This window comes from Anabas testudineus, chromosome 14, assembly GCF_900324465.2.
Source record: "Anabas testudineus chromosome 14, fAnaTes1.2, whole genome shotgun sequence".
Lineage (NCBI taxonomy): Eukaryota > Metazoa > Chordata > Actinopteri > Anabantiformes > Anabantidae > Anabas > Anabas testudineus.
This window is the reverse complement of record NC_046623.1, coordinates 13,192,918-13,217,929: the sequence shown is the minus strand read 5'-3', so window position 1 is coordinate 13,217,929 and position 25,012 is coordinate 13,192,918. Positions and strand designations below refer to the sequence as shown.

The following is a 25,012-nucleotide window of genomic DNA, read 5'->3' as shown; positions in this document are numbered from 1 at the left end:
TCCTTAAGACAAGCAGTGTTGTCTCTCTCATATCACTAGGACAAGTCATAAACCGAAACAGAAAATAAAACTTAGGCAAAAGTGAAATCTCTGGCTCTCAGGCTGGACAGATGTGTACCTCTGTCCTGACACAAAATGTTATTTGTAGCAGCAGTCGTATAGTTAGTTGTAGAATGACGGGTTCCAGGAGTTGTAGCAATATTTGTAGTAGGTCCAGTATAGTACCCACAGGACAGGAAGCAAAACCCTGGCCTGGTTAGTCTGAATTATATTACTAATTATATAGTAATGGTGGAGCAGAAGTGTTGGAGCAGCACAGACAAATTAAATGGTTGAAAGTCCTGTTACAGTCTCTTATGTCTCCCTCAGGTTGATTTAACCATAATGGTTCTGGATGTGAATGACAACGCTCCAGTCTTCCAGAGGAGGGACTACGCCGTTACTGTTCCTGAGGATGTAGCTGTGGGAACCGAGGTGCTGCGCGTGTTGGCGAGCAGCGCTGACATCGGACCTAATGCTGAGATCACCTACAAGATCCGGTCGGGCAATGAGTTGGGAAAGTTTGCCATACACAGAAACCTGGGTGAGGTCCTTGTATGTGGTTTTCCATATCCAGAGCTTAGTGCAGAGTTATAATTCTATTTTGAGCCCTAATATTTAATTAAATTAAATTCTATACGTGCTGCACCACATATGTTTGTTTCAGGCTCTATTACGGTAGCTGATGATTTGGACTTTGAGGTGTGTAAGGACTACTACCTCACAGTTGAGGCATGGGACAGCGGGAATCCTCCTCTCAGCACCGCTACCATGGTAACCATTGAACTTATGGATGTCAACGATAACGCTCCAGCCTTCAGTCAAGACATCTATAATGTTCTGATCAGCGAAGATGCGCCTGTTGGCCAGACAATTACGAGGGTACCATTTGTTATTAATTGTTCTCCACCCTTAAATTGGTCTAGATATTTTTCATAGATTTATACTTTAGTTTATTTCTGTGTTGTCCAGGTAATGGCAGAGGATCTGGACAGCCAAGTAAATGGGCGAATCACCTATTCTATCCTGAAAGGTGACCGTAGCAACCACTTCTGGATTGACCCCGTAACAGGACTGCTGAAAGTCAATAAGCGGCTCGACAGAGAACTAGTAAGGATGCACCTCTAAGTACAATATCTCATAAACAATCAATAGTAATTTTATGGTTCATGAGCACAGCCAAAACAGAAAATACCAAACCTGCGCAAGGTCAATGGCCAATGAAGTCTCATATTATGCGAGAATAACAGTGCCTAATACATACAGATGCTGCAGCATCCTCGTTTCATTCTGCTCCATCTAGGTTTCCAGATACTCTTTGTCAGTGCAGGCATTCGACAGTGGATCTCCTGCCATGTCCTCCACTGTCACTGTTAACATTGATATCTCCGATGTTAACGACAACCCTCCCGCCTTCACTCCTCCCAACTCTACAGCTGTCATTCAGGTAACAGTCTGTCTTTGTTTGCTAATGTGTATGTTTGTGTGTTTGTGCTGGTGTCATCTCATCTTCTCTTTCTATGCTTCCAGCTAAATCAAGATGCTGGCACCACCCTGCTAATGCTGTCAGTCAGTGATAAAGACTCTCCTAGAAACGGACCCCCCTTTGAGTTTCGAATTGTGTCAGGAAATGAGGGGAATTTCTTCTCCCTCGATCAGACTGGAACACTGTGCTCCAACCGTGTGCTTGGCCCCGAAGCCCCCAGAGAATTCACTCTTGAAATCCAGGTTAGGGACCAGTATTTTTAAACCAATATAATCAGAAAAGGTTTTCTGACAAAAACACTTTGTCAGCATGGTTACACACGCACAGTTACCACTGGGAGCTGCCCACAGTCTGTCACTATTAGCTGCCAAGTCAGGCGTTTGGGTTTAAATATACTAGGCTTATATAAACACATTTCTGTTACGGAAAAGCTATTAAAACTACTAATCTTGTGGGTCTGTGTTCGACGCTGACTTTTTCAAGTCCCTTTTAGAGGCTCCTTGTCTTTGTTTGTTTTTAATCTTTGGTTGTACAGCACCTGAGACTGCTTACAACCCAAAATGATTTAAAGTTTCAACCCTAAATCAGTTCTTAATATTTCACGCCGTACTGTTCTGTCTTTTATTATTAAGAAGAGAACAGTACTCTTAATGCACTTTTGAATTGTTCCCTTAGGCAAGTGACTCTGGGAAACCAAGTCTCACCTCTTCTTCGTGGGTATTTCTGAGGGTCATCGGGAACAGCCAGTACAAGCCCGCTGTTTCCCCCCTGGAAATCTTCATTGTCATGGTAACAGATACCTTCCAGGGTGGCCCGGTTGGTCAGATCTATGCAACCGACCGTGACCCCAGTGATGTTCTGTCTTTTACCCAGAAGCCTCAGCCGAAGAGCATGTTTAACATCAACAGACAAGATGGCAGCATCACAGCTGTGCCCGGCCTGGAACCTGGCAGGTAAACACCACACACACAGCATCACGCACAGAGAAAGTGTAACTAGTGGTAACTTTTCTTTGTGAAACCAACACATTTTGTTGTCCTTTCTCAGATACCAGATGAATGCCACAGTGAGCGACGGACGTTTCGCTGTGATCGCTGACGTGTCTGTCCAAGTCGAGCAGGTGACAGATTTGCTCCTGCGTAGTGCACTGACCTTACGTTTCGGCTCCCTGTCCCCAGAGGACCTGCTCGGTCGCTATCTGAGCCAGATTAAACTTATGTTACGTGGACTAGCTGGCTGGAAGTGGTCACCAGGACAACAGGACCCCCTCCACATCCTCAGTGTACGGCCAGTGATGGGGACACCTGACGTAGACTTGCTTCTAGCCATGGAACGTCCGGAGACATTAGGTGGCGGACGGATGGGTGGGTTCTACTCCCAGCAAGAGCTGTCTGCAAAGCTGGAGGAAGCAGCAGCACGGGGCCAGATACGAGGTGTCCTAGCTGGGGCTGTGGTGGTGAGCAGCGCTTGTTCCGGGGAGCTGGACTGTGGGGACAGAGTGTGTGAACAGACGCTGGTGATGGAGGGTGACTCGCCCGTCACCTACAGCACAGAGAGGGTCAGCTTGGTGTCGCCAAGGTTCAGCCATTCTGAGACTTGCACCTGCCCTGGTGAGCGTTGCACTCATGCACTGTTGGTGTTCTTCTTGTATAAGTTAGTGTATGATATTCATTTTGATGTGTATGTAATGTCAGTAACAGTAGATCACTAATTCTGAAGTGTCTGAATAAACTTTGTGCATTTTAAGTGTTTGTAGATGCTTTTTTATAAATGTAAAGGATATTCTTAATAAGTAAAAACAGATATTCTCATATCCTACATGTAGAATTTACTATAAATATTTCTTAATATGCCATTCTCTGAACAGGAGGTTCATGCCCCACCCCTGTGGAGCTTTGTGAAGGACAATCCTGTCCAGCGGACATGCAGTGTGTCCGTTCTGGTCCTACAGCTCCATCTGTCTGCCAGTGTCAGCCTGAGAAACTAGACGAGTGTGCAGGTATCATTTCATCCTTCCTAATGCTAAATTTATATATCTGTCTGTGTGGTCCAGGTAGATGACTAGTATCACCACATTAGAAGCAGTTAATAATGTTTTATTTTGAATTACTTTTATTTTAGTAATTAAGTTTTTTCTCTTCTAATTTAAATTCACTAATCTTATGTTTTGTGAATATTTAGGTCAAACCTCTCTGAGTTTCTCTGGAAACAGTTACATCAAATACAGAGTGACGGAGAATGGCCAGAGTGGAGAGATGAGGCTCGGCTTGAGGATCAGGACTCTCCAGAGAAGAGGAGTCATTATGTTTACACGGGTTAACCCTTGTACCATGCTAAAGGTAAACACATTTACTCTAAATCTTAATGCTACAACAACCTCTGTCCAGATCCCAGGTCTCCTCAGGACAGGGCGTACGTTTTTTTAGTTCCTATATAACTTTAAAATATGCAATTGCAGTATTTTCCTTTTCTTGCCACAGATTGAAGGGGGTCGACTGTGGTTCCAGTTGGACTGTGACAACACCCTAGGCATTATGGGTATCTCTGGCAGACCAATAAATGATGGCCTCTGGCATGCAGTTGCCTTGGAGCTGACTAGGAACTACACTCTCCTGTCATTGGATGACAGTTATGTGGAGCGCCGCAGAGCAGCCCGTGCACCTGTTCGCCTTTGGCCCCTGGCCCCAGATTCCTCCTTTTTCTTTGGGGCTCAAGTCAGGTCACCCAACGGGCAAGGCGAGAGGCCAAGCCCAAGGCCAGCGAAAGATCAGGGGATGCATAGACTAGGGGACCGTCGATCTAGGGGCTCGCCAAGAGCCCAGGATGGCTTCCAGGGCTGCCTGGGCTCACTGATGCTGAACGGTAACGAGCTGCCACTGCAAAATAAAAGGAGCCGTTACGCTGAGATAGCAGGGCTGAGCGAGGTCAAGTTGGGCTGCGTGCTTTATCCAGATCCTTGTGTCAGTCAGCCATGCCTCAACGGAGCCATCTGTGGCAGCTTACCCTCTGGAGGTTTGTGTAGATAACAGTCCACATTGTGTGGTCACCTCTTTGTATAAATGAAAAACATAAATAACAGTTGTTATATGAAGCAGATTCAGTCAGTATTATGTTTAAAAGCCATTTCATTTTTATCTAAAGGCTTATTTGTGTATTAGTGACGTAATGCAGTTAACAGATAAATAGTTGGTTTCTCATGAATCCCATGATATTAACAGGATTTGATGTTCATGTTATTTATTCATGTCTAAACATTACGCAATATCTGACACATTTGGGATGTTTTTCAAACAGGCTTTATGTGCAGTTGCAGCGCCGGCTTCACTGGGGGGCGCTGTGAAATTGAACTGACATCCTGCATGCCAAACCCGTGCCAGAACGGTGGGGACTGCAAGGCCGTGGGCAGTGCATTCCTTTGTGGCTGTCCTCGAGGACTCGGGGGACTTATGTAAGATACAATAATTTCTATATCACACAGACACACTATGATATAATTACTGACTGTAAGAGTGTGCCCTGTTTAAACACTGTATACACAATTATATCGGTGATTTAGATACATTAACATCTGCAATTCTCTTCTGGTATGAATACAAACACAAAATAACATTTGTAGAATTGCGCACACCACACGAACGCCCCAACACCCACTGTGTTGTTTTAGTTTAATGACATAAATGAGTATTTCTTATCTAATTCACTTTACAATCATTTCAGTTGGAAAGCCTGTAATCACTCGCTGGCTGCCTTAATTACAGCTCAGTAATTGCCTTTGAAACAACCTCTCTACTCATGCTGTTGTTCAATGGAGCCACCACTAGAGGGCACGTTTCCCTCAAAGGAGAAAATGCTTCTGTTTGCTGTGCTTTGTTCAAACATGACATGTAGCTGGATTAAATTACATTTTTCAAATTGATATGTAATGCCAAAATTGTCCAAATCATTATCATTTAATCATGAGATGAAATGGAAGTCATAGTTAAAGCAAATACTACAGGCTGCCACAAGCAGGCAGCTGTTGAGTGTAATTAGCTATGAAATTGTTTGTTCTTGTAAATGATAATTAATGTCACAAAAGAATTAACATTTCTTTTTGCATCCACATATAAATAACAATGCAATGAACAATTTTCGATTAGAAAATGAACTAAAATGTGGACTTAAAAGCTGAATGATAGACAGAAATAGAAAATAAATATGATATTATAATACAGTTGAACTTGTGAAGATTGGTAATTGACAATAATACAAAATATAAGTGAATGGACAACACTGACCAGTATACGTAGGCCTTACGTAAACGATATGTGCTTACGTACCCTCTACACTTTTATCATTTAAAGAACAACTTTGGATAGTTATACAAGAAAGCCTCCCGCAATACTCAGAAATGCTTTTTCTTCTTACGTCACACCAACTCCCGTACAATGTTTTGAAAATCCCATCAAGAAAAAAATAATTGAAAAGGGAGAAACACGCATTTTCTATCTTCCCACACAGCAGGGCGTCATGTTTGAAATGACAAACCACTGTAAGACGAGTATCTATGTATGTATGTATGCGGAGTCAAATTATGTTTTTGCCTTTCTGTCGGCATTTACATCTTTATCCAAGAGTTAGAGTCTGTGTGTGTGTGTGTGTGTGTGTATGTATTTGAATAGGTATATTTCTTTAAATCATAACCACATAAATGAGCATAACAGGCCACCCATGAAGATAATCCCTTGATTTAGCAAAAGAAGAAAACTTCCAAGCTATTTATTTTCTTTCTCTCTATTTAACTCAATTTCAAGCTTTCATCTTCTATTCATCAATTTAACTACGATACAAATCACCAACACCGCTCCCATGCGTAGCAATATTTATGTCTGTGCCTCTGCAGATGTGACGAGGATGTAAACGAGTGTGACCAGGCCGAGTGCAGAAATGGAGAGTGTGTCAACACATTCGGGTCATTCTACTGTAACTGCTCAGAAGGGTACGAGGGTCAGTTTTGTGACGACCAGACACCTGGTGATACAGGCGACGACACGCAGGTATAGTATGAAAAACACTCGAGCAAAGGCATTACAGATTGCCGTTTGTGCATTCAGCTTGCTGCTAATTGGACTTGGCATACTCAGTGAAGCTGTTGAGAATTTTGAGTGTGCAGTGTCCTCCCGGAAGGTTTATTCAGAAGCTTGGTATCTCTATCTCCACAGTAGATGAATGAAAGTGTGGTAATGGGTAAATCACAATTTCCATTTGAAGTTGTTACGCTCTTGACTTTTGGCATGCATCACATACCTTACATTGAGACTCAATTAATGTTGCACATTATGAGATGGAAGGTGCTTTCTTTATTCCCTAGAATACTGTAATTAGCAGAGAAGTAACCATAGATAACAAAACCTATTAAGCTGCTTTGACAACAAGTGGCTACGTTAGCTTTGTTTGTCGCTTTAATGGATGTTTTTAAGGTTTTTTTAAAGTAGCACTTACTCAACACATAACCTATTAAAACATGAATCTGTGGAATTCATAATTTCAACTTCAGAGATATGATTGTAGATATATGTTGACACAGGAATGAAAACATTACGATTATACCCAACATTATTTTCTTTTTTGTGACGCCTGTCTTCATGTTGACCAGGCGGAGCCCCTGTCGTACATCGGACCAGGAGAAATAATTGGCATTGGAGTCCTTGCTTTCGTCATCATTCTACTCCTCGTGCTCTTCATCGCTTTTCGAAAAAAAATCAAATTCAGAAAAGACTCGGACCCAGGCCCAGGCACTGTGATGGGCGTCTCAGCTATTTCCACTGAAACCAGCTATGTGCTGCACAAGACTCGCACAGGGGCAGAAGGAATTGAGTTTAAAGCTGTGCGTGTAACAGGTTCACCTGGGACCACTAGCACCTATGGCGAGGTGGGAGGCAGCACTGGGGGTCCCCCGCAGGTCATGGTGCGTCCAACTGCCCACTCCCCTCTACCTGGAGGACTCAGCAACCAGGCCATGAGGAGTGGAGATGGTGAGAAGACCACTTCGAGTGAGGTCAGTCAGGTATGTAAAACTGTGTATGATTGACATTTTTCCCTTTCCTGGGTTATTAACCCGGTTATTAAGCCGTCCAGATACGTTGTTGCATTCATGTCAAAAATAAGTGAAATAAGGTTTTTTTATATTTCTGCGGTGTTCTCTTCTGCCTCTGCAGTTAAGCAGCTTCCTCTCAGAAATGTCTAACGCTCGAGGTGTGGTCAATAGGCGGGGTATCGCGGTGTGCAGCGTGGCACCCAATCTGCCTTCAGCACTGACTCGCCGCTCAGAGCACAGCCCAGCTCACAAGGTGTCCTGGGAGGGTGAAGAAAGGAGGGAGGAAGGGCCAGAGACGGTGAGGGATGAAAGAGTGGAAGAATGGGGGCAGAGAGCTTTTGAGTTGGAGAGAACACAGAGAGAGAACAGTCCACAGGGTAAGACGGTGACGGCACACTCGCATGCACACACAGTTTCTAACATCTGATACAAATGGTGCAGAGTACGAAGGCCATGAACTCGTTGTGTTACACCCGTAACATCAACTTAACTAAAAGAGCTTATTTCACAGGGATCCGTGCCTTTTGATCACACATACATCAAAGCAAACTGCCCAGAATAAGCAAAAGGGGTTAAGAAGTAATATTTTTATTTTGCTCTGATTTCATTTTAATTTTACTACTTACTTCCTGGGACTCATAAATGATAATATAACTTACTTTTCTGGTGCACTGCCGCAAAATTGCCAATTACTGTGAGTCCCCTTCTATCAAGATAACGCTCTGACATCTCTTGTGCACTTCTATTTGAATGGTCAGGGTAATCAGCCAGAACTCATGTCCTATGTTCCTGTCCTACTTTTTATCAAAAAAAGTGAAGTGAAAATCAAAGAAGTTGGAACAGTTCCACTTGAAGACAGCAAACTTTTCTGCCAAGGCTCCCACAGTTTTCTTCTCGTGCACCTGTCAGAGGCCAAGACACTGATTTTGAGTTCAAAACAGTGCAAAACTAAGCAGACCAATCATGTGAGGATGAACAGGAGTTGTATTCAGAGGCTGGCAAACAGGCAGAAAAGACAACCAGGCAAACAAACCCTACGAATAAACAGATAAACAGTTTGGCAGAGCGCAGGTAGAATTGGACCATTATATACAGCATACTAGGAAGCTAATAGGGAACGAACAGGTGAGCAGGCAGGTGGGAAAGGCTGGAGTTTCTGGAAGGCTGGTGAGAGTGGTGGGATCTGAGAAGACAAAAGAGTTTGACAAAGACGGCGAATAGAACGAATGAATATTGAATGAACTGTACCTTCAAATGAGAGAGCACACTAGGAGGCAGCGGTAAAATCATGATTCACCTTCAGTCCGATGTTTAGCTGCCAACACTGTCAACACCAAGATTCAAGTTTACAGTGTACAGTTAGTTTTTATGTCAGTGAAATATAACTTGGTTGTTAAGTGCTACGGGTGACGTCACATATTTCGATTCTCCGGCCAAGCTGTGGTTTGAATAATACAGCCTGTGATGGGAACTTCCTGCTTGTTAATTATTGATTTCTTCCTGTGGGAATGGGAAATGGGTTATTTTATTTTTATTTTTTATTTTTTTGCTCCCCTGCTGAGTAAATGCACAAACAAGAACAGCACGTACCCGCGTAATTAAGACATGACAATAATGAACTAATATCCTCCATATAATCTTAACGACTCCACTACTAACTGCCAATTTAATTAATCAATTGGAAACGGTTTAGTTATTTATTCACCCCACAGCAACCACAAACAAGTATACTAATGAATAGTGCAATAGATGGTCGCAAGTCAATATGTGAGATACTAACAAGGAAACATATTAGTTGTTTTTCTGTCACTACCTGCTGCATCATGAATAAATGAAATGGAATGAATAATTAAATACTTAGAAAATACTTATCAGGTCCTGTATTATTCATTTTTTGGCAGAATATGGTTCTTGATGATGTTTTTCAAATTTAGTTTTAATCATGATGTAATGACTTGTAAAGATTACTACACTTGCAATACAAAAGTACAGAAAGCCAAGTATGAAGATGCTGCAGTTGTGTTTGGAGCTTTGGATTAAACATATGTTTGGCTTAGTGATAATAAATGTTTCCAATTAAAACTTTAAAGTTCAAATTAAATATCAACTCACGTACTAAAAGTTGAGTATCCAAATTACACGATGAATGTACAAAAAAAGTTTTTGCGAATTTTTTTTAAATTCTATTAAAAGAGTGTAGGGATCCAAAAAGTTTGGGGCCGTGATGAGAATGTGTTTTGGCGTGAAGTGTTAGTGGTAGGTTTGGAGCAGGGGTCAGGCCTGTAGCCTCAGGCGTAGCTGCCAATGTCGGCGCATGGAAGGGGAGTCACTGGCACAATAACAAATGAACGTGTGAGAAAAGAAAATACATTGAAAAGAAAGATAGATTTTTTTTTTTCTAACATGATTCTGGTGAGACGTGTACAAAGCAAAAAGGGGTAGGTAAGGACAAAAAGCAGAATCAAAGAGAAGGAATTAAAAGGATTGTCCACACGCTGAAGTAAAAAAAAAGTACTTAAGTGAGGCGCACTCGGTTTTAGAGTTTGAGGTCTGTTTAGTTTGATAACTGGTGTTGTCTTACTGTTTACATCCTCACAAGAGCTATGTGGTCATGGTCATGCTGCTGTCCTGTGTTTGGTATTGAAACCACTGTATATTTTTCTGTAACTTAAGACACATTTGTTCTTTCTTCAACACATGTTTTTCCATTTAACAAACTGCAGCATGCTCAGCATTTACTCCAGACTAATATAAGCAGCTGTACAATAATTTGCATTAATCTTTGAATTGTATAGTAAAGACTTAAATAAGGAAACATTTGATGACAAATGAGAAAATCCTGAGCATTCAGTCAACGATCAGTCAGTTTGACACATTAATGGTGGTTCGTAGTGAACTGAGATTCAGCAGTGAAATGTCTGTTTCTCTTTCTGCCTCTTTACCTTTGCCAAAAGTTACATTTAATCGCATCAGCAAAGCTGCCATTTCTGATTTCCAAGCCATTTTATAATTTTTAGAGCACATCTACCATTGACGTCCACTCTATTTCCCTTCTGTATCCTATTCCCATTTTGAGCAATAATGTGAAACCAGGCGTTTTATGAGTTTAAATGTAGAGGACCTAGAGACATGTACGGTCTTGTAGCCATTCATAACAACACGAGGCTTCATTTGAAGTCATTTCGGCACAGAAGCACCTGTTCTGTCCTTCTACCATTGTATTTAAAAATCACTCAGAATTGCCACTAAGTGACTGGATTCAGTTTAACCCTTGAAATAGGAGTGTCTGGGATTGCACTGGCTTGTAAGCATGTGTTTATTTGAAATGTCACCTCTAAAGATATTCAGGGTAAGACTAACTGGAGACCCGAAGCTTGGCAGCTTTCTCCAAATAAAATGTAATCTAAGTTGTTGGTGCAGACAAAATGTCAGGGTAGTGAATGTAAATAATTACCACAGTGAAGAAGCCTCACCAGAGCAACTTTTCAAGACTTATAATGCGATTGGTGTTCTGTGTTCCTTTTTTTTTTGTTTTTTAAGGAGAGTTGTGTTTTGCATCTGCTCCACTGAGCAACACTAGAACAAGTAACTCTGGTGTCTTCACCCTGCCTGACTCCTCCAGCTGGTGCAGACGTGCACAGAGCTAGAGCTGCAGTGGGTCTACTGGGATTTGTTAAACATGTTATTCCCCAAAGCAGTTAGACCGCCTTTGAAGGAAGACCCGATTTCCATTGTACATAATGGAACTTAAACTGTCTTTAGGTTGTGAATAATATACTGAAATATAAATATTTACAATATACAGTGTTACCTATTTAAGCTCTATCCTAGAAAATGAATGAATAAGTGGAAGTGTGTGTACGTGGGCACATTTAACAGCTGGCTAATTGAGACTGACCAAGCCTTGTATTAACTCAGAGACATGTCAGGAAGGGATCTTTTTACTGCGAGGATGGACAGAAAGTCATTTTTCTTTTATGTATTTATACATTAGATGTCACAGGGCTGGTGGACGAGGTGGCCTGTCTCTCCGATTCCACCTCTGAGGAACAATCCCTCAGTTCTTACACTTCGGAGTCCTTTGACGACAACGGTAAGACTCTAATGATAAAACAACTTCACGACCTTTTAGATCTTTCTTGTGAAAACTTTATAGTTTTACTGCCTCTAACAGTTGTTCCTCATGTAGATATTGGATTTTCAGAGCCGTGTTATAGTTAAAATTCCCTGGATGTATGAACACTGAACTTAAATGCATCAAATGCATCAAAGGTTAATGCAGTGAAAGAAAAAAGATCTTTTCTTGGAATGCATAAGGCACCTTTTTCTCCAGATAAGTCAATATCATTGATCTTTCCCTGGAAAAAAGGGTAGATGCCCAAACACCTTTAATGAACAGGTGTGTGTGTGTGTATATGTGCACATGCGTAGGTCTGTGTTTTTCAGTTAAGAAGCCCATATAGATGCTTCACTACATAATTAGTAAAGCTGAAAAGATGTCTCTCCTACTTCCTTAGAGGACACACACGCCGTATGTCTCCTCTGTACTGAACACGTGTGTGCGCACACACACACACACACACACACACTCACACATGTTCTCCATCTCATCTCGGTCACACCCGTTACTCTTGAATGAATGCACTGATATTATTCTGTTTGTTTTCTCTTTCTGTGTTCTGTCTAGCCTCCATAGTGACAGTCATACGTCTAGTCAATGATGCTGTTGATAATATTGAAAGTGAAGGTATGAATGACTGTCTTCCTCTTTTGCCTGTCTCCCGATGCCAACGTGTTTATGCAGTGCCACTAAGATATAACGTGCCAAAGCTTTTGCTGTTCAGTCCCTCTTCCTATTTAGAAGAAAAACTCCTGCTTGGATTTCCATGTGTCAGTTTCTGACACTGGATCTCTGTGTTTTTAGATTTTTCTCTTTTGGTTTCTGTGTTGTTTGTCTCAGTCTTTCTCTCTTTTTTGCTTCCTCTCTCCCTCTCTAGTGTCAAACATGGACAAAGAACAGCAGCAGCAGAACAGCTCTGGTGAGTGAGATGTAAAGCAACTGAAAAACATCTTATTAACTCGCCTTCCCTTGGGCTTTATTTTCCGAGCTGTGATCCCAAAACCCAACCCACTGTATTCTTTACATTATTTTCTCTCAGTACTTTTATCACATCCCATTCGGTAGATGACTATTTCTGCTCAAGCCAGTTGATGTATGTAAATGTGGCACTGTGTTTTTGCAGTTGTAAAAAGCAAACCCATGTGCCTTACAACATTCATTTCATGGATCAAGTATCATAGCATATTCTGCTCTTACTATCTTAATCCTTCTAAATGAATACTTCCAGTTTTTAGTGTTTCTGAAACATTTGTGCAAACATAAGTAAGCTACACCTGTTATTTCAATGTGCCAAATTCTCATTCAACATGTTTTCCAATGCTGCTCATTTTATTTCCAGAATTTATCCACAGGTTGTGATTAAATACTTTTAATTTACAATTAGGCTTCCATTCAAAGTTGTAGCATTTCTACTTTCTTAGCCAGTATAACTGAAAAAGCTGAAATTGAACCTTGGTTTTTGAAAGCTAAAGCAAAAATGGCTTTGAATGAGGACTTAAAGGATTTGAATTGGATTAGTGAATTTGATATTTAATTCTGATTCTATGAAATTCTATCAAAACCAAACCCCCTTGCAACAAATGTTCAGGATAAAACACAGCTATTTAAATCAAACAGGATATAACTTAAAAATGTTTCCCTCACCACAGGCAATTATCCATCACAAATGAATGCCTCCTGTATATTAATAGTTAAGGTGCTTTGAGTTATGCTGACATTTAATAGCTGAGTTGAGTAATTGTCCTTACTCTAAGCAAAGCAACAGTTTCACCCTGGCCTCTGGTCTTTGAGTCACACAAAATACCAAAGAAAAAAAAAATCAAACACTTAGTTTGAAAAACTAAACACAGCACCATCTTCTGTATTGACTGTATGAAGTTTCACAATTAGCAATTTCTGTACATAGTTTTGCTTGAGTGAAGATCAGTGCAACCATAATGTAGTAGGGTATGAGTGTAGCATAAGCTAAGTTGCTTGCGCTACACTCTTAAAACCCATGTTAATTGCCTCACAGTGTAGCTACCAAGACTGTTTGTTATCAGTTGCATGTAATTAACTACTTTGAAAGCAGGTCATTACTGTATTTATGGTTCTGTCCCGGCCGGCACGCTGCAGCATAAGAAGCTTTATGTCAGAGAGAATTAGATGATGAATCAAATTGTTGTCCAGCAATGCTAGAAACGTGGATTTTCAATTATTATAATTTTCATAAGTGTGTGTTCAAGTCCAGGAAACTGATGGGAGAAACATACCAAACACAAGGTGCTACAGAAACAACCGTATAAAATACTCCAAAAATTCTCAGTCTCCATTCATTGCTGCTTTTATTACATTTGTTTATGTGTCACTTACAGCGCTTATGTGTTTGTGTGTGTAAAATATGTGTTATTAATGTGTTTGTGTGTGTTTTTGGCATCATCAAGTGTGCTTTCTTCCATGTCGTAATTCGCCATGTCTTCCTGTATTCAGCCGTTTCTATCAGATGAGAATTTCATCATCAAAGATTTCCTGTCCCATGAGATATTTGTTTTGTTTTCCACTTCACCGACAGCGAGTCGCCACCTGCAGAGCAAAGATGAGATTTGTGTAGAGTTCATCAAACAGTACATTATGGATTATAAGAGCTCTAATTTATTTTTCAATAAAAATATTTCCATCAGAAACAGAGAAATTTCAGCAGCATGGCATGCAATAAGAAGATGTTTTGTGGTTTGCTGGCATGGCAGTGAAGTAGATATCCCTTTTTTTAAACGTGTCATGCATTATATACCACGAGCTGGCACATCTAATGAAGTGTACTCTCCATCCCACACAGAGTGTGACCCCTCTGGCACCTCGCACTTCATCAATATGATATTTTTTCACTCACAGCTCATTAACCTAACCATGAATTATGCAACCTGCATGCTGTAGTTTGTAGGAAGTAGTGGATTACTAAGGAGTTCTGTCCATTTAATAGCATGAAATCATATGTAAAAAGGGGAATTTTGTTAAGTGACTTTATAAATATTGAATGAAAGATTGAGCCATTATGCAACATAAACACACCGGAGACATCCCCACAGAATACGTCCCCATAGTGATACAGAAAGAAACAAAGTGATTCACAAGTCTCCCACTGCATCAGAGGCATGAAGATACACATTCATACCCTCAAACATGCACCACACACGCACTCGCAGACAAATCGCATGAAGATAAAAAAGAAATCAAGCGAGAAGATAATAAGCAGAGGAAAAAAAGACAGAAACACACACAACAACCCACGATATAGACACACAGCCAGTTTATTACCATAATAAAAAATGTCTGACTTTTTTTTTTTTCTTTTAAGTAGCAGAGTTGTTTTTGAGGTGGGAGTAAATCCCATGTATGCTGTGGTGACTTTATGAGGACGGAGGTGGAATCTGCATTGAACTGATTAATTGTGATCAGCGTTAGATCAGTTCCTCTAATAACTGATGCACAGATGTTTACATCCCATAGATAAAATTGCAACGATGCTGTCGCTTCAGAAGTGATTTATCATGTGGCACCTTTCACCGGCTGATCTTATTAGATAGATAATCTAATTGTCGCGCAGATTCAGAAAGGCTGTTTGTAATATATCATACACATTCAAGTGACAACTACATGCTTCCAGTCATTTGGCAGCGCTAGTTTGTCAAGGGAATAAATCCTTGGGCTCCTGCCACAATGTATTAATTCTCTTAAGCAGTTCATTTTCTACTAGTTGTTCCATTACAACCGAACTATTTGTCATTGAAACTATTCCCAACAGATTTATTCTTTCTGTCTTTTCTTTTCAGCACACCACTGGGAGTCTTCTAGTCAGACTTCGAGCTGGCTGTCCCCATCACGTTTGCGTCCACCTGAGGCGGGATCCCATTATGACCTCAGGGACACGCAGCAGAACATCAGACGAGGAAGCAGCACGCGCTCTCTCCAGCTGGACTACAGGGTGCTGGGCTACAGCGGTGACAGGGGCCAAGAGCGAGGAAAGGAGAGCGGGAGGAGGACTTTCCAGTGGGAGAGGAATCAGTCGGGTGAGTGGGAGAGGAAACAGATTCTTGGCAGAGAAGAAAAGAGAAGACACGATGGTGAAGGGACGAACACAAGCAACAGGGGCAGAGACACAGGGGTGCACCAGGACCACAGAGGCCATCAGCAGATGCACAGCCAGGACAGCTGTGAGGACAGTTCTTCGCCTGTTTACGAGGAATACAGAGAGTGTGGCCGCAACCCGGAACAAAATGAAGACACAGAGAGCCTTTATGACACTCTACCCCCAACCCGGCGAGCCTACGAGGGATACCCATCAAGCCCCCCGGGTCTTGACCTGCACCCAGCTCAGCTTCTGCCCCCTCTCAGAGCATGGGACTTACAGCCAGGAGAGTGGATGGGATCACAGGAGGATGGCGGACGGCTCAGCTCCAGTGGTTTGGCAGGTTCTGGGGACGAGCTTGAGAGACTACTGAACCTGGTGTCTCTCAGAGCCAGAAGAGCCACACGGACAAACAGAGCCTCAACCGGCTCTGAGCCCACAGGCTGGGATGGATTTAAATGAGTACACTAGACTGTTTAAAACAAATAAACTTAAAAAATAAAATTTATATATTAAAGGTCACATATATTCAAATTATATGTGACATTTATAATACTAGTCCATTGGTTCACCACCTAAAAATAATTAAATGACAAAATTACCATAGGGGAAACTGTGGCTTAGTTGGTAGGGCAGTCGGCGGTTGTCTATGTACTGCAGGGCTGGTGATTCGCCTGTCCACAAAGAATTTCCCCAAGGGGATTAATAAAGTGTCAATTATTATTATTAAATACTTTTATTTCCCCAAATTATTATCCTGCTTTAAGGAAACACTAATCCCCAAGCTCATTTATAGGATGGAGGAATAAAAGGAAATATATGCATTCTCTAGATGCCTTTACCTGTGGTCCATGAGCGTTAGCTGAGATTGGCTGTGAATCAATGCAAATACATTTATTATTCATACAGTAGAAGCACTGAAACACAGTGTTTATGAACATCAAAATATGAGAAGAGCCGATCTGCCTCTGTGTTAGGTACCAACATTTTGTATCTATGTCATCATGTGTTTCATATGTTGTCTTCTTGGATCACACACATACACACACGTGCACCATAATGATGGAAGCTCAGCTATTTACTGTAATGCTTCACATACTTTTACTGACACACGCTCGAGGTTGTTTTGGAAAGAACTCTTCACCCACATCCCTGACATAGCCTCAGAGATGCTATTAAGATTACCAGGCGTTAGTACCAGGGGATCTTCATTTAATCATTTAATTATTCGATATTTATTTATATAATACTTGCACCATTCATTTGTTTAGTTGCTCTTAATAAACACACACACCAGGGGTATATGGCTCGATGATTAAAGAAAGCACTTTAGGTAATGTTACATATTTATTGTTTTACTTATAAAACAACACTTTTGACCTCTCATTTCAACTTGCTCACGGTTATGAAAGATCTGTAGAGATATGCAGATTGAGATATCAGTACAGATTCTGATATTACTCTCAATGTACATTATGTACCTTGTATATATTACCTGATTTTAGCTGTGCTCCGCATAGAATGAGGCCCAGTTTACATGTGGTATTAATGTGTAATATGAATTTAAAGTTTATGTGCTGAAATCCTTAAAAAAATGATGTGAAAATGCAACCTTAGAGTACAGAGTCACATACCAAGACATGTGCACATATTCGCTTCAGCCCAATTCTTACACAACAAAGGCAATGCAAGTGGAATTAAACTGCATGTTCAACACATTTGAAAAGCAGGCAGAACAAACAGGTGGTAGGTAACTAGGAGTATTTAAGGATTAAGTTATTCATAATGATAGTTCAGGATTGTGGATTGGGAACAAGCCAGACCAGATGTCTGCTGTCAGAAGTACACAAAGTAATGGAAACAGCTGTGCTAGTCTGACTTCATCTCACACGTATCATAAATCATCTGGTAAACATGGTGTATGATTTGACCTAGAAAAAAAATGTCTCACTCGCTCCTTGTGGCAAAGAGGGAAAAAAAAACCTTCACATCCTACCCGACAATGTAAAGAAACATACAGTACGTAGTGTATTTTGGACGTGTGAAGGATGACGGAGATACTATGAGGTGTAAATACAACTTATCCACAGCAGTCTGTACTGTGTGTGTGTGTATCTTAATTGTAGCATAACTCTGTAACAGCATTTTATGAATGAGAGCACAGAAAATGGAAGGCACGCTGTTAGAAGGCTCACGTGGATTAATGTAATTTCTAACAAAAAATGCCATTAAAGCTTTTTTTTTTGTTTTGTTTTGTTTTTTGTTTTTTTGAAAAGCCCTCTGTTATGCCAAAGCAAACTCCCACAACAGTAAATGGACTGAATTGTTTGCAAGACTGCTGCTTTTCTAAGAAGAGAATATTATACTGAGAGATGATCTGTACAGATAGTACACAAATAAACTATTTGGAAGTACTAAACACTAAAAGCTACATACACAACTGACAGGTCAGGATCACATGTGTGTCACCAAATCTGTCCATGCGTCACAGGATGGCGTCCATCAATCCATTCATCCATTTTACCGTGTTCGGGTTTATTCCTGTAAGTGGGTTGCTGAAGCGTATTCCAGCTTGCATTGGGCAAAAGCCAGAGAAACATCTCTGGGAGGTCGGACTAAAACATGGACAAACATTCACACCTGTGGGCACTTTATGGTTTCCAGGTGACCTGGTCTGCATGTCTGTGGACTGAGGCAGTAAAACCGAGGCACCTGAAGGAAACCCACAGGGATACAGTGAGACACAGAACAGAAGTTTACAAAGGCCAGAACCCCGACACTGCAGATAAGAACAAAAAATGCCATTAAAGCTGTTAAGTTTGTTCCTCGTTTTAAAACTTTATTGCATCCGCTGCAGTTGAATCATCTCACAAAAACTTTCCAGTCGGCCAAATTCAAATTAGTTCAGGGTGTTGATGTGCTGACGCTCGATTTTTACGTGCCAGTATGGATGTCTGATGATCTTCAAAACAGTTTTACTGTATTTCTATAGTTCTGATTCACGCTGATAGACTGATACAGTGTCCCTTCTCCGCAGCTCAGGGTAAACAAAAAGAGGGAAATCTGTCTTGACGGCACTGTAACTTGTATTAGCACTGTCTTCAAAATAGTTTTCTTTAGGAGTGAATATATACTGCACCTTGTGTGCTGGAGCAGGTGAGCTATAGCTCAAAGTAGCTACATGAGATAAATAATACCCATAAAATATTTAATCCTCTCAAGTCAGTCTTGTCACACCTCTTAGATGTTTTTTTCTTTGCCTCCCAAATGGAATCTGGCAGATTCATTTAGCAGAGCTTAAAGTCACATCACGTCGCAGGAAGACACAAAGGCAGAAGGATGTCTTTTGCAAGTGCATCATCTGTATGATCAGTCAAACAATGCATTTTTCTTTTGAAATCACTTGAGATGATTTGAACAGGGGGGGTGTGATCATGGTTTAGATTCCTCTGCCCGTATACGCTGTCAACAGTTGAGCAGATTTCAGCATAATCTTTTTGTTTACCTCAAGAGCTGATTCCCTTGCTGTTTTGAATAGATCTGTCTTATTCTGTGGTACTCTTTGTTCCTGTCTGAGTTTATTCCCTATACTGACCCACTGCTATGATCAAATTCTGCAGATTGTGCATCTCTAAAAGCAGCAATCTGTGATTAGTTGATACTTCTGCTGTCTGCACAGAAATTTATGAGTTTTGTGCACTGGGATTCAGGAGCAAAAGAAAATTGGAAACTACATTCCACAACCTCAGTATGTACTGTATTTGATTAATGCAGCATGCAGGTCTGCACATAATCCAAATTAAAGCAGCTTTCATTACTGACTGTTACCAACAAGAATGGAGACGATTCTTAATCAGTTTCAATCAATCATTCTTCAGAAGGCGATCAGTTGTTCTTGAATGGTGACAAAAGTTAAAAGCAGGTAATGGTCAGGAGGTGTACCAAGTAACCTTTGTGGTTCCCCCTCCCCCACTCCAGTGGAGTTGACTCACAAACTTTGTCCTTGTTATTGTCCAACCCTCCTTGTATAAACACCACCAGGCTGACTGTCTGCCAGGAAACTTTCCCATAGCAACCAGACATCCCCCTGATCAGGCTTGTGTTTCATTTTCTTTGTCACATACAACACATTTTGGCCAATTAAGGGACAAAGGAGATGTGTGTGTGTGTATGTGTGTATGCTATATGTGCCTGTGTGCTGCAGCAAATATGCATGATTTCTGTCTCTGCATGCTACTTAAAGCCTGCTCTCCAGAAATGCTGAATGTTTTTTTTGCGATACATGGGAGTGAGCCCAGTCTTGTGACTCGAGAATGATCTCTTGGCCACTCCTCAACATTTTAATTTACTAGTATTGTAGATGCTGTATGTCAGGATTCAGCAGTACCATTCATGACATGCCCCATTTAAAATATTTCATAAACCTTTTAACAATCTGTCATTACATCCTTTAATAAAATTATAATTTGTTGTCATTTCAACAACTGCACACATAGCTGAATTTTGTTATGACAGAAATCATTTTGTCGGAGAGAGCGTTTCTGTTTGTTTGGACAGTGGATATCATTTAAGAGTAACACTGCATATATCTTTTATTGCATGCCAGTTTGTGTTAGTGCAATAGATGGGAATAGCTCATAGTTAAATGCTGCCTGGCTTGTTCCAGTTCTATTCTCTCTCCCTGCAGGAACCATGAACCACAAAAGACTCAAAACACGTACAAGGCAGAACTCGAGGGAGGTGACTTTGTTTTCAGCCCAGGGAAAAAAATCATCTACTATGGAAAATGCACATAAAACTTGAAGAAACTTGTCACCATGGGAGGCATTTTAAAACTCCCAATACTGGCTTTACAATCTAAAAATAATCTGTTTGTTTTGCTCTCCAATGTTTTTTTTTTTTGTTTGTTTTGTTGTTGTTTTTTTATTTTTTTGCTCTCCAATGTGATCACAACACCTGAATTTATGTTTCCTCTATTACCTCCGCCTGTCACAACAAGGCAACACAGAAAACTAGATTTATTCAATTAGCATAATATGCAAAAGACATCTCAGGTGATAACAGCCAGAGGTCTGTTAGCACATCAAAGATGCAGACGACATACCATCTGCATGTCAGCTTGCTCTGAATCACCCATTCATTTAAATGTTTTCTCTCTCTCTCTCTCTCTCTCTCTCGTGGTGATCCTACTTTCCTTTTAGGTTTTTTAGAAGGAGACAAAAAAGGGGAGTATTTACCCACAGGACATGCATCCTCACAGGCACAACCTTACATAACATTACTTCTGCCTCCGGCCATATGTGTGTGGTTCATGCAACAAAAAAAAAATGTAAACACCATGCAAGATAGAGACAGTCCTGCAGTCTGGAGAAGGAAAAGAAAACTACAAGCAATATATTCATCCAGATTCACATCTCATTAAATTATTCTGACAAGGATTATGTAACGTGTTCCAATAACTTACATACTCTCCCTGGCACACTCTTCTGATGACCATCCCGCTTGTTTAACGTATTCCAAGCAGTCTGTTGGCTGTCCTAGTGACAGGCACAGAGGGTCAAACCAAAGGCAAATATGAGCGCATGTGAGGGAAAACAGAGACACACAGAGCTGGAGAGAGAGAGCAATAAACAGAGTGACTGTTGTGTTTATTCATCATGCATCAGAGGAAACTGATGAGGACCTGCCAGTCCCTTTAGCTCTGCTGGCTTTTCATTGCACCATCTGGCAATTTACACCCCAGAGTCAGCTAAGCCACTTAAAACCCCTTTCTAGCCCCACGCCCCCTATTCTTTTTCTCATTCTTCTGTTTCTCTGCTCTTATCACAATGATATTCCTCCAGATCCGGCCGGACACAGCAGTCAAAGGGAGGGGTGGACAGAAGGATAAAAGAATGTTACATAAAGGAGGAGGGAGAATGGAGGATATGTAATGTAAGAAAGGCGAGAGATGAGTAGAGAAGTGGCGAAAGTAGGAGAGATTACCATTCCCCAGTTCCTCCTGATTTAAGGGTAGCTGTGTGGGTGATTATAAATCCACGCTGTTCTCAGTAACACCAGGATTACGCACCCAGCCAGACCTAATCTGTGTGGCTAACATCTGCTTCCGATGACACAGACACATGCACGCACACAAACACGCCGGCACGTTATGATCACAACGAGAACAAATACAGTCGGTAACCCAAGCAATTTGGTCGCATGTGTTATTCATCAATACTGTAGCGTAATTAAACAAAGTGTGCCTACACTGCTTAAACAAGGCAATGGGGGGTATGGAAAGAAAAGGAATGAGAAGGGGTCATGTTCATCTATAACAAGATGAATTCACATCAGAGAGCTGCCCTCAGCCATTTGTGACTGTGCAGGGGAAGTTGTGTGCTGTACTAGCCCTGTTCCATCATCCACATTCCCCTTCTGTTTTAAAAGATTATTACTGAGGCTCTTGCATGTGTTTGCAAAACCGCTATGTGTGTGTGAGACAGGGAAGTTAACCACACACTTCATGTGCTTTATTGGATTTTATTGTTTTTGTTTACGAACATGCATTAATGTCATTGGATTACATTTAAAAACAGATGTTTCTTTCTCACCAATTTTAAGTAAAATAAACAATGAAATTGCTGAATCCCATTGTGTGCTATGTGTTTATTCTACCCTCATAACTCTTGGCTTGAGCTCTGCTGATTTGACAGGGGCCTTTGGTGTTAACGCCGGGCTTTATTACATCGCTCCCCAGTTTTGTTCTGATCTTGTGAAGAAATGCTGCCTAAAACAGAGGTGAGACAGAATGATGGATCAAAATGTTGCAAAGAAATTTGGCTGCATCAGAAGGCGTTGGAACAGAGCTGATTATCTGCTTCAGCTCTGAAGAAGTTGTACGCTGTCACCCTCGAGATTGCTGAGATCTGGTTTTGGTAAGGAGGTGTGTTCTTTATTGTGCTTTGATCTTCAGGGGGTTTTTATGCTTGGCAGCGGAATAAACACATAGATTTTCTGAAGTTGCTACAACGAACGAATCCATACGAGCCTTATTGAACTGTTCAACTGCAAAATGACTGTGGTGTGTAGTAACCTTTACAGCCTATAACACCTTAGATTGCATGTGAAACACACCTGGAAGGCAACAGGACACGACAACCTTCACCAAAAGAAACGCCTGCTGTCATGCTTGCAGATTCTACTCCCAATAGTAATAATAATAAGATGATCATGTGATGGCAGAAATTCCAAATCCAGATTATATCAAGATCTCCTTAAACACTTTTAGGCTTACTGGCTGCTTATACTTATGAGATTTTGAGATTTTCAAAGTTTATTATGAAGTTTATGTCCAGATATTTTCAATCAAACATTTTAACAAATGGCCGTGGGTGTTGCCCTTTATCACACATCACCTGGCAGAATTTAGCCGCTATAATGTAATGTTATGAAGAGCAATGTTGTATGACTTGATTAAATTGGGAGTTATAAATGTCAATTGCTAGTAAAACATTTTGGTCCCAATATTTTATTCTTCTTTTGTCTTTGAAAGGTTAGCATGTAGAGTATGAATCTGGCCAATGTGAAAGTTGATTGATTAAATACAGTCAGTAGGACTCCTCCACTGGGCTTTGCCGGTACCGAATTTTCATCACAGTCACAAGTAACAACACTTACATTATATTACATCACTTCCAAAGACACAAAAATGAAATCAAACTTACCAAGTTAGCTTTCCAATTTGTTTTCTTTTCTCCCATGGAACAATGTCTCTGAGAGAGTTAAGCAACAAAAACGTCCTTGATAGTCCCTGTGGTAAAAAATTGAAACCATGTCGTCCTGTGGAGCACAGCACTGGGAAAACACAAAGCAGCGGTGTACTACTTCTAGGAGTTTGTCAGAACATCATTCATCCACTTCCTCATTCCTGCTTTTATTCTCACAACAATATGCTTCACTGCCAGAAGCGAGTGTTTAAAGTTATTAAAGAGCAGACACATACAGTCATCATAATGGCTATAGATTCAGAAGCCTGTGAAGCGAGCTCCCTATAGTCAGCACAGCACGATCGAGGCTTTGCCGTTCTCTGTTTGCTGCTTTCTGTTTTGTCCCATCAACACCGTTGGTTTTCTTCATATGTGACATTGTTCGAGGATTTATTCAGTCTGTCTGTGTTATTGTGTTTTTAAGTGTTCAGTATTGGTGCAGGTGTGTGTGTGTGTGTGTGTGTCTCCTGGTCACCATATCAGGCTTTTGGAACACATCACTCAGCTTTGAGGCTGAAACTGGGCGACTCTAATCTGTTCCTGCTGCTATGCTTGAGGGCCTCCGCTGTGCCCTGCAGTGAAGAGTTAAACAAGTGAATGGCCTCAATGTGTCACTACTGGCACTGAGGGTATCGACAACATAGGAATCCACAGGATCTGATGGAGAGTTTGACTGCACTGCTGCCACCAGTTACCCACGTTAGGGATGAATGGGATTAGACAGCCACCTCCACTTGCTTTAGCTGCACTGTGTACTAGGTGAATCATAGTCCAGAGTCCAAAAATGGCACCCTGGTGGAGGCATGCACCCGCACATGAAGTATGTTAGTATATGTTGAGTATGTTCACACTCACACTCTCACACAGTGTCTCCTGCTGTTATGATTACTTTAATCTAGTGTGTTTTTAAGAGGTTAATGCAGTAATACAAGTTTTAATAAATTAATCTGGATATTTATATAGTTTCACACAACTTAGAGCAAAACAATGCATTTACAATTTTTGATATTTAAAAATGTCCCCCACATAAGTCACAGCGTGCTGGTTGGACTTCCCGAGCAGACCCACCACTGTGTGTACACTTAAAGCACCTCCAAGCATTGTGCTGAGATCAAAGGCAGATTCTGGGAAGTCACGCTGGGAATGGGCTGGGGGGAAATCTTCCCTTGCACGCACACCTCAGTGTGGTAGTGGATGAGAAAGTGTAAGACATAAAGGAAAGTCGTGGGTATAAACGGTGTTTGTGTAACCGTGTCTCTCTCCGTCCTCACTCTGAGGATTTCTCCACATCCTGCTGTGTGCCTAAGAGCTCCTCTGTGAAATTTACCACAGTGCCGCCTCACCACGCACAGCGCCGGTCTGCGTCTCGGTTCAAACGCTCAAGCAAGGGCATCACAAATGGGTTGAGAAGACAATTTATACCTCCGCTTTTTTTTTT

At 41.1% G+C, this 25,012-nt stretch overlaps 1 protein-coding gene across 1 annotated transcript in view; it reads left to right on the top strand.

Moving 5' to 3' along the window:
* LOC113170171 (protocadherin Fat 3) overlaps positions 1-16,288 on the top strand; it is a 50,095-nt gene extending 33,807 nt beyond the window's left edge. The window contains exons 34-51 of the mRNA XM_026372128.1: positions 370-583; positions 707-921; positions 1,012-1,149; positions 1,343-1,486; positions 1,570-1,767; positions 2,201-2,478; positions 2,573-3,135; positions 3,393-3,524; positions 3,707-3,864; positions 4,006-4,537; positions 4,820-4,973; positions 6,408-6,561; positions 7,161-7,571; positions 7,723-7,978; positions 11,596-11,694; positions 12,289-12,348; positions 12,599-12,640; positions 15,531-16,288. Of these exons, the coding sequence (XP_026227913.1) occupies positions 370-583; positions 707-921; positions 1,012-1,149; positions 1,343-1,486; positions 1,570-1,767; positions 2,201-2,478; positions 2,573-3,135; positions 3,393-3,524; positions 3,707-3,864; positions 4,006-4,537; positions 4,820-4,973; positions 6,408-6,561; positions 7,161-7,571; positions 7,723-7,978; positions 11,596-11,694; positions 12,289-12,348; positions 12,599-12,640; positions 15,531-16,288 (4,506 nt within the window). The remainder of the gene's footprint in view (positions 1-369; positions 584-706; positions 922-1,011; positions 1,150-1,342; positions 1,487-1,569; positions 1,768-2,200; positions 2,479-2,572; positions 3,136-3,392; positions 3,525-3,706; positions 3,865-4,005; positions 4,538-4,819; positions 4,974-6,407; positions 6,562-7,160; positions 7,572-7,722; positions 7,979-11,595; positions 11,695-12,288; positions 12,349-12,598; positions 12,641-15,530) is intronic.
* Positions 16,289-25,012: the final 8,724 nt, after the last annotated feature.